The sequence below is a fragment of the Malaclemys terrapin genome, chromosome 1, assembly GCF_027887155.1.
Source record: "Malaclemys terrapin pileata isolate rMalTer1 chromosome 1, rMalTer1.hap1, whole genome shotgun sequence".
Classification (NCBI taxonomy): Eukaryota; Metazoa; Chordata; order Testudines; family Emydidae; genus Malaclemys; species Malaclemys terrapin.
In genome coordinates this window covers 162,333,816-162,346,072 of record NC_071505.1, presented here as the reverse complement: position 1 = coordinate 162,346,072, position 12,257 = coordinate 162,333,816, and the positions used below count along the sequence as shown (strand labels likewise).

The window sequence follows — 12,257 nt, the reverse complement described above, 5'->3', positions numbered from 1 at the left end:
TTTACCTCTCTCTCATATACACACACGTTATATATAATGGGCAGAACTAAAACCCCGGTGTTGAGACCACACACCCCTAGCGTAAGGGAATTTGAGAGCTAGATCTGAACTTTGTGGCCAAGGCTCACATTTAATCTAAAATTCTAGGAATGCAACGTCCTTCTCTGGTGACGATATTCACAGTCTTATCAATACATGGAGTAGAAACAAACTCAAACCTTGGCAGGTTTAAGTGCTTCACAGTTCAACTTTATTTAAAATAAAGAGGAAACGTCAGTTGATTTTAACTCATCTACAGCTTACAAGCTGTGACTGCAATTCTAAGCATACCAAGAGTTCAGAGTGAATTACTTTATTTCAGTAGCGCCGCCAAGCTAGTAAATACTTAGTCACCACTATTCAAGAAACACAAGTACATTAGTAAAATACTTTTAGAATTTTAATATCTTTAGAGTTTAGAATAGACAGTGCTTTTACATTCCATTAAAAACCTGGAGAAAGTACCACACATTTTAATGAGAGAATTATATTTAAAAAATGAGTCTTAAATACATGAATTATGTAACATGAAAACAACAATAAAATTCATTCCTGTATCTACGTGTAATTTACAGAACGCCTTCCCCGATGTACTGTACAATGAGTCAGCCTACGAAAGTGAGCTAAAAATAAGTGAGGGTAGTATTGCCAACCTCGAGAGATTACAAATCATGAGTTAGACTCAAAATATGAGGGTAAAAAAAAAAAAATTACATAGTGGTTTCAGTCTTGATTTTTGAATGCTCCCCCACCCCCAAGAGAGAGCCACAATTACTGGGCCCCACTCTCCCAAATTTATTAGATAAGTAGATTTTGGCCATTGCTGCAGCTCTCCTCCCCACATCAGCCCATCCCCTGCCCTGCAATTCATTCTGCTCCCAGCCTCTGAATCACTCCTGTCCCCTCAATCCCTGTATCAGTTCAGTCACTGGTAGCCCCCGCCCCTAACTCCCACATCAGTGCAACTCTGCCTCCCCTCTGCTACTCCGGGGTTCTTCATCCCCGTCTCCCAGGTGTGTGTGGGGGGGAGGGGGGGGCTGCAAAGGGGTCCCCTTTCCCACCTTCAGGCTGGAGGGACAGCTCCAGGGCTCTTCAGCCTCCCCACCCCTGCTGCTCCTTTCCATGCCCCAAGGCCAGGTGCTGCAGAGGGGAGGAGGGCAGAGCAGTGGAGTTGTCCTGAGCTGCTGGGCTCTTTCTGATACCTCCTCCCCATGCCCCTCTTATGAGGATGGTTTTGGATTGCTACAGAGGGGAGGAGGAGGAGACAGCACTCTTCCTGTGGCAGCTCTGGTTGGCTGCCTGCCCCATTTGCCCATCTCCTGGGGAAAAATAACCAATCAGAGGGCTCAAATACACTAAAGGACTTGGACTACTTGCATCATTATGAGACTGGCCCAGACCAGCCAAAATCCTATCACTCATGACAAAGAAAAAAAAAAATCACAAGATTCTGGCCACACTGTGAGGGGCACGTTCATATAACATAACCAAGCTGTGTGTTTGTGAATGTGGCAGGGAGTGGCATCCAAGTCGCCAACTGTCATCATCATGTTACCTCAGGTCTGAAAACCTAAAACTACAAACTATTGAAGGGGAGACCATTAAAGCTGTCTAGCGGGGTTAGATAGATCTTCCATTAATTTTAATGATACAGGTGCTTTAAATCCCCTAGACAGCTTTGGAAGTCTCAATCTGGATCTATCTACTGATACCAAGCAAGGAGAAAAACTCTTGTGATCAGTCTGCTAAGCAGGAACCCCTTCTCCACTGATCTATGACCCTCTGGGATGGACATTCAGGCTCATCCCCTTCTGCTGGCCAGTAAGGAAAAGGGGCAGAAACTATGAGAAACCCTGACCCACGAAGTAACCTGGCACTTGGGGAAATGGAGCAGCAGAGAAGCTGGTTGCATAGGGAAACTTCCAGGTAACTGTGTTCAGAGCAGGCTGCAGCAGGAGCTGGGCAACCACATATGGAACAGTGACTGATGGACATTGCAGCCAGGTTCAGGTATGTGTGGATGCAGCAGAGACTGGGCAGGGAGCCAACATAAAGGGTTTCTAATGAGCCACACCACTAACTGATCCAGGCCAGGAAATCTGCACAGTCTTATTAGCTTTTAATAGACAACTAGACTGGAGAAAGCACCTTAGGCACTAGGTCTGAAAAGCTGTTTAGTGGGCCCAAATAAGAACCACTATTGTTTCACTTTGAGCTCTAACTGTTTAAGCCACTATACCTAGGGTATTTGCAACCTTTCCCTCTCCTGCCAGACCTAGTAAAATGCCCCTTTCCTTTCTCCGAGTGTCTGTGGGTTTATTGGGACACACCAGGGCTAGCACAAGGCCTAGCAACTGAAGCACCTCATGCCTTACCTCCCAGTTGCAAAAAGAACAGGAGTACTTGTGGCACCTTAGAGACTAACAAATTTATTAGAGCATAAGCTTTCGTGGACTACAGCCCACTTCTTTGGATGCATATAGAGTGGAATAAATATTGAGGAGATATATATACACACACATACAGAGAGCATGAACAGGTGGGAGTTGTCTTACCAACTCTAAGAGGCCAATTGAGTAAGAGAAAAAAAAACTTTTGAAGTGATAATCAAGATAGCCCAGTACAGACAATTTAATAAGAAGTGTGTGTTCTTTTTGCGGATACAGACTAACACGGCTGCTACTCTGAAACTTCCCAGTTGCAGTATCTCTGACACATTACTAGTACCTTAGAGGTTGGGTGTACTACAGCCCTAAGCAGAATAATTACAGCCTAATAACTACTATAGATCCAGGTGAACCTCAAGCTGTTTTGACTACAAGATAATCATCCAAAAAGTATAGATTCCTATTAAAATGTACTCCAATCTTTTTGGTTTGGAATATCATACGATCAAGTTCCTGTCTTTCTTTGTGTAGGAGATAATTCAAGATGACACTCTTATTGCAGTCTGACACCCATGAAAGAGTTAATTTGAATAAGTCTATTACTATAAGTAGCTAGCAACAGGTTTGTTTCCACAAAGTATAATCAGCAATGTGTTGTGATTATATAGTTTAACATTTGATAGCAGCCAGGGAGCTTGGGCATGTGAAGTTTTGTTTGTACCAGACTGAAAAAGAATTCTCTCTCCATCTAATAAGGGCAGTTTCCTTTAGATTAACTGAATTGAGCTCCTCTTAATAAACTCAGCATTTTCTCCTGTTCTAAAATACCATCACTCCGAAGACACCAATAATGGTATTTCAGTCCTTGCAAGTTTAGGGCCAGATCTTCAGGTTTAATGAGACTGATTTGTGCTACACTACTGATGGAATTTGATCACATGTTTGCATAGGTGCTGGCACTAGGGATAGTGGGGTGCTGCCACAATCCCCGGATTGAAGTGGTTTCCATTATATACATGGTCTACAGTTTGGTTCAAGAACTCTCAGCACCCCCACTATAAAAATTGTTCCAGCACCCCTGTATGCTTGTCTTAACCAGCCCAGGGAGGATCATGAGAATCGAACATTGGCACACAGCTTAGTGTTATCTTTTGTCTTGAACGCCAAACACCCTCCCTGCTGCTAACTTAACAAGGAAAGGGATCATGGCTACCAAAGTGGGAGAGAGTTTGGGGTGCCCCTATATCACAACAAACCAGAGCTATGGTTTTGGCCTCTTCCAGCTTAAAAAACATATTAAGGTAGAGCAGCCTGAGGGCTCCTCTAAACACAGCACAGGAGGAGCAGCATAGCAGCACCATGAGCGAAGGAGAGCTTTAACCCACCTTTGCACACCGCCCTGACTTGCAGTTTGTGTATTTTGACCAGATGTGAGAAGTGGGCCCTTGATCCTGTCTGAAACCACAATACATTGCATATGGAGAGTGTATGTATGTATGTATATGTGCTGGGGCTGGAGAGGAGGGGAGAGGAGAGGAAAGGAATTATCCAAACATCCAATAAGGTTCTAATCCATTCTTACTTCATTCAACCCTGTTTGTCCATTTCTGGTGATGAAGACATTGAAGATGGAAAAAGTTACTTTCAGTTCAGACTGTTCCTGAAATGTGCAGAGAAGTTAATAACAATCTTAGGTCTTAAAAAAATATATATGAACTTCAGCACAAACATCTACAGTGTTTCCTTATGTTATCATCATAAAAACATATTTCATGGATTACTCCGGTAAAAATGGTGACTTTTGTTTTCTTCTAAGCGCATCAGTTTGTGTACTGACGAATCCAGTCATAAAGCTCTGTCACCTTTGTATATACACCAGGGCGGTTACGCCGAGCACATCCTTCACCCCAGCTGACAATGCCGGCAAGATACCATCTATTTCCCTTTCCGACGCAGGCCAATGGACCTCCAGAATCACCCTAAAGCAAAGGATACAGTTCAATCATTAGAACAAACACATTGCACTGTAATAAGATGATTAGGTAACATACGGACAGTAGACACTTTCTCCCTCAAATTATTATATTTTCTATTTCTGGACAGTGGCTGTACATTTGTTTATGCATCCAATTCATGTTGTAACATTTCATTACAACTAAGACGATGGAAGAGGGAGGATTAGATTTTTATTAGTGAATGCTGGTAAATGTCAGTTTTACAATATACACCACAAACAGACAAAAAATATTTCCAGCAATAATAATTAAAATTTACAGATCGGCAAAGAAAGAATGTATTAAATCAAACGCTAAGGATGTTTACTTTGTGTGTTTTGATGTGTGATGCTGACAATTTGTTTTTTAACTATTAGAAAGTTTTAACTTTTTGAATCTCAGTGTCTCCTGTCATTACACAATTATTCTCTGACACCCTCCCCCCATAATGTCCCTAAGTGTAAACATTTAAAATTGATAAAAAATAAAAAATGCTTAAAACAAACAAATATAATTCATCAAAATTATTTTAAAAAATGAAAATCTAATTCTGCCAAACCCAAATAGAACACAATGGCAACAACAAGGGGATGCAAAGGAGAAGAGAAGAAGATGAATGGTGACTTACCTCTCTTCTGCCAATCATCCCATTGAACAAGCAGCTGGTCATAGAGCAGTACAGGGACAGTAGAAAGAGATGAAAAGAGGGAATTCCACCGTGACTAGCCCATGAGTTCAAGAATAAGAAATTCATCATTGAGATTCCATAAACAACCCTAACTCAAACTCCTTCATCCCTATATCCCTGTTCACCCAAAACCCTCTTATGGCAGAACAATCTCAACAAACTGGATCTTACCTATTGTTTTGAAAGGCAGCATTTGTTTCGAAGCATGGGAGGTGGGTATCAAAGGCAGGGGAAGGCTGAGCCTCCCCAGACAGCCTTGTGTGGCCCCATCCATGCTCCACCCCCAGACCCGTTCCTGCTTCTCCACGCTGTGCTGCAGGGGGCTCTTCTCCTTGTGGCAGGTGCCCAGACTGGGACTAATGGGGGCAGCCTGCACTCTGGGGCTGGGGGAGGGGGCTGCGCTGCCCACCCACCCGGCACTCTGGGGTGCACTGCCCACTCACCCTCCCAGTGCTCCAGGGCTGGGGGAGGGGGCCATATTGCCCACCCAGCACACTGGGGGGAAGGGGACGTGCTTGGGTGGCCTGGAGCAGGGTGGGGGAGGGGAGGAGGCTCTGGGCTTTGGCAGGAGAGGCAGGGCCTTGGGCAGAAGGGGCAGGCCAGGCCAGGAGCTAGCCTCCCCGAGCCCGCAATTCACCTGCCACCCATGTTTCAAAGGATGCAAGTATTGCCTGTCAAACTTACCTCCCTTGTCACTAATTAACCACATTACCAAAACACTGTGCTCCATCACTGCATTAAAACCAAACATTCCTGATATACAAAGGAATTAAAAAATGGTAGTTTTCCTACAGTTTTCACTTTTACCTGGCATGCATCAATGCCACCATTAAGATTTCCAGCACACAGCATTCGAGATGTAATCAGATCATCATATAGCTTGTTGCAAATACTTTGATTAATTATTTTCACTTTAGCTTCTTGCAGTGTTTTGGCAAGGTAACCTAGAACAATATAAATGTAACATATGCCGGTTTTACAGTTCTGAGGAAAAAGCACATACATCAGAAGGGAGGAATGTGTTTAGAATCTACAGAGCCTAAGGGTTACTATGTACTGTAGCTTAACTTGCCCTTCCCCACAGCTTTTGAATGTCTGTTACTAATGCCACTTTCATATAAGGAAGACAGGAAAGTTTACAGCCCTCTGCCATTGTTACCTTCTTGCATTTCCTTAGTCCTTCCTTTGATAATGATTAGCCAAACCTTGAAGCAGAGGATGGCATGGAGATCTGCAGGAATTGTCAGTACAACACGCGACACCCATGCCAAAATTTAACAAGTTTTTGGTTTTGTTACATGCTTTGCCCTCACTTGAGCTTTTTATTATTATTTGTTCTTTATTATAAATCTTTATTATTTGTATTGAAATTGTACCCAAAGGCCCCTTTCAGGTCCTATTATTTGGCAACCCACTGCTACTCCTAGTAGAGAGGGAATCGGGGAGGAGGTTGTGGATAAAAATAAACCTGCTTTGACTAGTTATAACTCCTTATGATGGTAGCTATTGCTAAATTGCACCATAGACCAAATTTGGCACCCTACAGAATGCCAAACTGACTTGAGCTACAACTGTTTCATCATCAATATCTTTCATCTGTGCCACAATTTGTACCACCAACCTGGTCTTTAGGATCTTTTTAGGGCTTTGGGGGAGGGGGGAAGTGAAATTATGAGAGGGGAAGGTGTTCAAATATTTTAATTTCACAGTTTCAAATTAAGTTGAAATTTTATATATCAATGTTATTGAAAAATTGACACTGTATAATGGATTTTTATTATATTATAACTTCACTTAAAGTATATTTAGGCATAAATAATCATAGTCCTGGGTTCAGATGTTAGATGAAAAGTATGTTAAGAAAGCCAAAGATACCCCACTAGATAAATTTGGGTCAAATGTAAAACCTTAGATTAGTGGTGGGCAACCTGCAGCCCATCAGGGTAAACTGTTGGAGGGCCACGAGACAGTTTGTTTACATTAACCGTCCACAGGCACAGCTGCCTGCAGCTCCCAGTGGCTGCAGTTCACAATTCCCAGCCAATGAGAGCTGTGGGAAGCAGCAACCAGCATGTCCCTGTGGCCCAGCGAACTGCAACCACTGGGAGCTGCGGGTGGCCGTGCCTGCGGACTGTCAATGTAAACAAACTGTCTCGCAGCCCACCAGCAGATTACCCTGATGGGCTGCAGGTTGCCCACCACCGCCTTAGATCATAATGCAATTTAAGGGATTAACTAAAAAACTGCCAGCTGGAAGCGCTTGAGTTCCAATTCTGAATCAGACACAGACTACTTCCTAGTTTGGGCTAGTCTCAACTTCTTTCCTATTTCTCTATCTATAAATTGTTTGTACTGTATAGTATTGTACTGAAGTACTTGTAGAAATTAAATGAGCTGTATATGTGAGAAACAAGTGCTAATCCAGGGTAATTATCTTTCTAATGGCCTATGACAGTCTTCAATGCCTAATGGTAGGACTCCTAATTGACTTAAACTATTTCAATATGCCAGCATTAAGAAACTTCACAGATGTTCAACTGTGCCTGAGCCAAACCACTGAATTTGCTTTGACAAAGAAGGAATATTCTAGCTTTTAAAAGACCTACTAAGTCAGGGATGCTCAGCGGGTCGCAAGGTGGTTCCATGGGGGTCATGAGCTGTCAGCTCCCTGGAGTTGACAGCCCTGACCTTCCCCACCCCCATTAAATTAGACACACCCCCGCTTTTAATTTATAAGGGGCTTCACAGTCAGAGGCTTGCTGTGTGAAAGGGGTCACCAATACAAAAAGTTTGAAAACCACTGTGCTAAGTAAACCGTGATTATATTTGTTTTTAGTTTAATCACCTCACTCTTACAGTTTAAAATTAGAGTCAAACTTGCAAGAAACATATCCAGGAAATGAACATACTATTTTCTTTTAGGGCTCCCCAGCCAGTTACATAGCAGACAGTTCCATAAAAAAATACTCTAGGACTGCTGGGTAAACAAATGGGCTGTACCAGCTCACTGAAGAATACTGGTGTCTCCATTTCCAACAGGGCAATGTCATAGTCTGAGATATATTGGTCATACCGTGGATGGACAATAATCCTTTTGATTGATCTCATAGCTACATGATTGCTGTTTTTGTTAATGATCCTTATGCCCATATATGCTTTCCAGCCAGAAGGCACAGAGTATCTGCAAAACAGACAATATTTATAAAATGATGATGATCATCACGCCAGGTTATTTAAGAGTTATTTACAATATTTTATGAGAAATACCAAAGTCAGGGGAGGAGCACAACATGAAATCAGTAGGACAGATACATCTCATTTTTATTTTGGTTTTGTGTTTTTCTTCATGGTTTCCAAAGGGATGCTTTCTGGGAGTAATATGACTAATACTTTGCACTTTTCATCCAAAGATCTTGAAGGACTTTGAATCAGTCACATGGGGATAACTTGCCTATCCTGTAGAGAACTGAGGCACAGATACGTTAAGTGACTTACCCAGGTCTCACCAAGTTAGTGGCAGGGTTGGGACTCCCAGTCATATTGAGCCAGTAATGATTGCTACAGTTCCAATTATATGGTGACCCCAATCATTTAAGCTTTCTTAAGAAAAAGTTTCTGCTTCTTCTGGTTGAGAACTAACACCACCATTGTCACTGCCGCACCAGCCAGCAAACCAACAGGAACAATAACTCCAACACATAAGCATATCCATTTCATTCAAGTGTTGACTCCAAAACCTAATAATACTTTAAAGGAACATTATTCGTAATCGCAGCTGATAATCTATGCCTATTTGTCTGATTTTTTTGTATGCAAAGTGGGTAATTGTGCTTCCAAGTGGCCAGTTAGATGTATAGCTACCCTTTTTCTGCACGTAATTGCAGTTATTACATTGTACAAATCTGAAAAATCAAGGTTCCTAAATGTCAGCATTGCCAACTTCTTTCACTACTTATTTTGGCAGAACTTGCAGCTGCTCAGATCATGCAGATGTAGTCTGAATGGAATATTGCCATTTTTATCCCTCACTATGACTCTTGTTGTGAAGAGAACCCAGAAGTTCTGAGTCCTGACTCCTAGACTTCAGGTATTTCACCTAGACATCCAATTAAAATCAGGATGGACCACAGCTTGCTCCTAACATTGAGTGGTAGCCCATCAATGCACTCATTAGCTTGATAGGAGGATGGCATTTTAAACATAGAATGGGTACTTGGGATCCATCTACAGTTGAGGAAGTCCAGCTTTCCAAATCCCTCAGTGATGCTGCACATGAGTAATCTTGATATTTGCAGGATATTATGCATCACCATGCCTGTCTTCACTACACCACCAGCCCCTATCCACCAGCCAGTTTCCATACTTTCCCACTGTTAGCGGTGCTCTAATCTTAACGGTTAGGAGTATTATTTTTGGGGGAAAAAATTATGCTGCGTTCACAATTAACTCCATGGTTCAACAGCAGGATTTACTTTCTGGTTACAGTGGTGGTATAATTATTCTGGATACTTTATACTTTTGATTATTGGATGAAATGTACACTGGGTCTACAAAACATACCAATTAGACCATGTGCACAGAACTATGCATTCAAAGCCACTATGCCAGCATCATGGATACATAAACGAATGAAACTAAAACTGTGAAACTAAACTGTGTCTACGCTGGATTGTACAACCTGTACTTACCTTATAGAATCAGAGTCCAGAAAACAATGGGCAGCAGATAACAGCCACCTATTTGAAACAACAGATGCACCACAAATATGGCCATACATTCCCATCTGCAAGCTTGCTTGCCAAGGCCACTTTCCAGATCTTGCATCTTCACCTCCAACAATTCTAGTTTTTTTTAACTGCATTCTTCCACAAGCTAATAAAGAAAGTATTGAACAGGCGGATTAAGATTTTAATACACATAAGGCAGTAGGCCATTTTACTTAGGTTTATTAATACTTGGCTCTTAAACTGTCTTCTTCCAGCTGCAGATCCCAAAGTGCTTCACAAAGGAATGTTAAGTATCATCATTCCCATGTTACAAATGAGATTAAGTGACTGCAAGGCAGGGACAGGACCGCAAAGAATCCATTTTGAAGCACTTGGAAGAGAGGAAGGTGATCAGGAAGAGTCATCATGGATTCGCCAAGGGCAAGCCATGCCTGACCAACCTGATTGCCTTCTATGATGAGATAACTGGTTCTGTGGATATGGGGAAAGCGGTGGACATGATATACCTTTACTTTAGCAAAGTTTTTGATACAGTCTCCCACAGTATTCTTGGCAGCAAGTTAAAAAAGTATGGATTGGATGAATGGACTATAAGGTAGATAGAAAGCTGGTTAAATTGTCAGGCTCAACGGATAGCGATCAATGGCTCAATGTCTAGTTGGCAGCCGGTATCAACCGGAGTGCCCCGGGGGTTGGTCCTGGGGCCAGTTTTGTTCAACATCTTCATTAATGATGGGATGGATTGTACTCTCAGCAAGTTCGTGGATGACACTAAGCTGGGGGAAGAGGTAGATATGTTGTAGGGTAGGAATAGGGTCCAGAGTGACCTAGACAAATCGGAGGATTGGGACAAAAGAAATCTGATGAGGTTCAACAAGGACAAGTGCACTTAGGACGGAAGAATCCCATGCACTGCTACAGGCTGGGGACCGATTGGCTAAGCGGCAGTACTGCAGATAAGGACCCAGGGATTACAGTGGACGAGAAGCTGCATATGAGTCAACAGTGTGCCCTTGTTGCCACAAAGGCTAATGGCATATTGGGCTGCATTAGTAGGAGTATTGCCAGTGGAACAAGGGAAGTGATTATTCCCCTCTATTCGGCACTGGTGAGGTCACATCTGGAGTACTGCGTCCAGTTTTGGGGCCCCCACTACAGAAAGGATGTGGACAAATTGGAGAGAGTCCAGCAGAGGGCAAAGAAAATGATGGGGGGCTGGAGAACATGACTTATGAGGAGAGGCTGAGGAAACTGGGCTTCTTTAGTCTGCAGAAGAGAAGAGTGAGGGGGCATTTGATAGCAGCCTTCAACTATCTGAAAGGGGGTTCCAAAGAGGATGGAATTAGGCTGTTCTCGGTGGTGATAGATGACAGAAGCAGCAGCAACGGTCTCAAGTTGCAGTGTGGGAGGTCTAGGTTGCATATTAGGAACAACTATTTCACTAGGAGGGTGGTGAAGCACTGGAATGGGTTACCTAGGGAGGTGGTGGAATCTCCATCCTTAGAGGTTTTTAAGGCCCTTCTTGACAAAGCCCTGGCTGGGATGATATAGTTGGGGTTGGTCCTGCTTTGAGCAGGAGGTTGGACTAGATGACTTCCTGAGGTCTCTTCCAACCCTAATCTTCTATGATTCTATGACAGAGCCAGGAATTGAACTCACATCTACTGATCCTGCTCCAGTATTCTATCCAAGCTAAGGTACAAAGTGGATGCTCTTGATAATACTAAAAACACTATTTTTACAGGTATTACAGGTAAGATCTTATTTAAAAGGAAGTTTTAATATCAAATTTCACCACATATGTGACTTCTTCACTTTTTTTTAACTTCACTCAGTGTGGACACTGATCCCAGACACGTCAGTTTCACTTAGTGCAGTATTTTAAATAATTGTCACTTTCTGGGCATCCTCAACTGGCCCAAGGTTATTGTATTTGGGTTGATGATAAAGCAGAGAAAGATGTAAAGGAAATGTTTTCATATAAATATTATCAAAGAATTATTTTTATTCATATGGAGTTTTATAAATCCTATCTTTTCTTTTTAAATATATACTAAATTTGACCCAAATTTTGAGCCAAATACATAAATATATATTTACGTTTACTGCAATCATTCACTCATGAATTAACTTTCATTTAAAATGTATTTCAAATGAATTAAACTTCACATACCACAGTTCATTTCATCAGATCCATCTCCACAGTCTGTTATTCCATCACATTCTGGGTTTGGTTTTGTGGGGCATTTTCCATTCAGGCATTTATATGCATATGAGGAACAACTTTTATAGGCTGAAAAAAAACATGACCGAGGTGAAAAAATGGAGTATAGGAGCGGAGGGAGGAAGGTGAGCTACTGGAGAGCTATGCAGTGCAGATGCTGACAAGCATTACGAGAGAAGCCACGCAGGTACAGTGGCG

General features: G+C 42.3%; 1 protein-coding gene across 1 annotated transcript in view; it reads right to left on the bottom strand.

Annotated features, from left to right (window-relative positions):
• Positions 1-4,319: 4,319 nt before the first annotated feature.
• The window catches only part of LOC128846600 (suppressor of tumorigenicity 14 protein-like), a 28,017-nt gene continuing 20,079 nt past the window's right edge, over positions 4,320-12,257 (bottom strand). Inside the window, exons 14-17 of the mRNA XM_054045821.1 lie at positions 12,009-12,128; positions 9,797-9,980; positions 8,109-8,289; positions 4,320-6,052 (exon numbers count right to left, since the gene is read on the bottom strand). Coding sequence (XP_053901796.1) covers positions 6,017-6,052; positions 8,109-8,289; positions 9,797-9,980; positions 12,009-12,128 — 521 coding nt within the window. The 3' untranslated portion in view covers positions 4,320-6,016. The remainder of the gene's footprint in view (positions 6,053-8,108; positions 8,290-9,796; positions 9,981-12,008; positions 12,129-12,257) is intronic.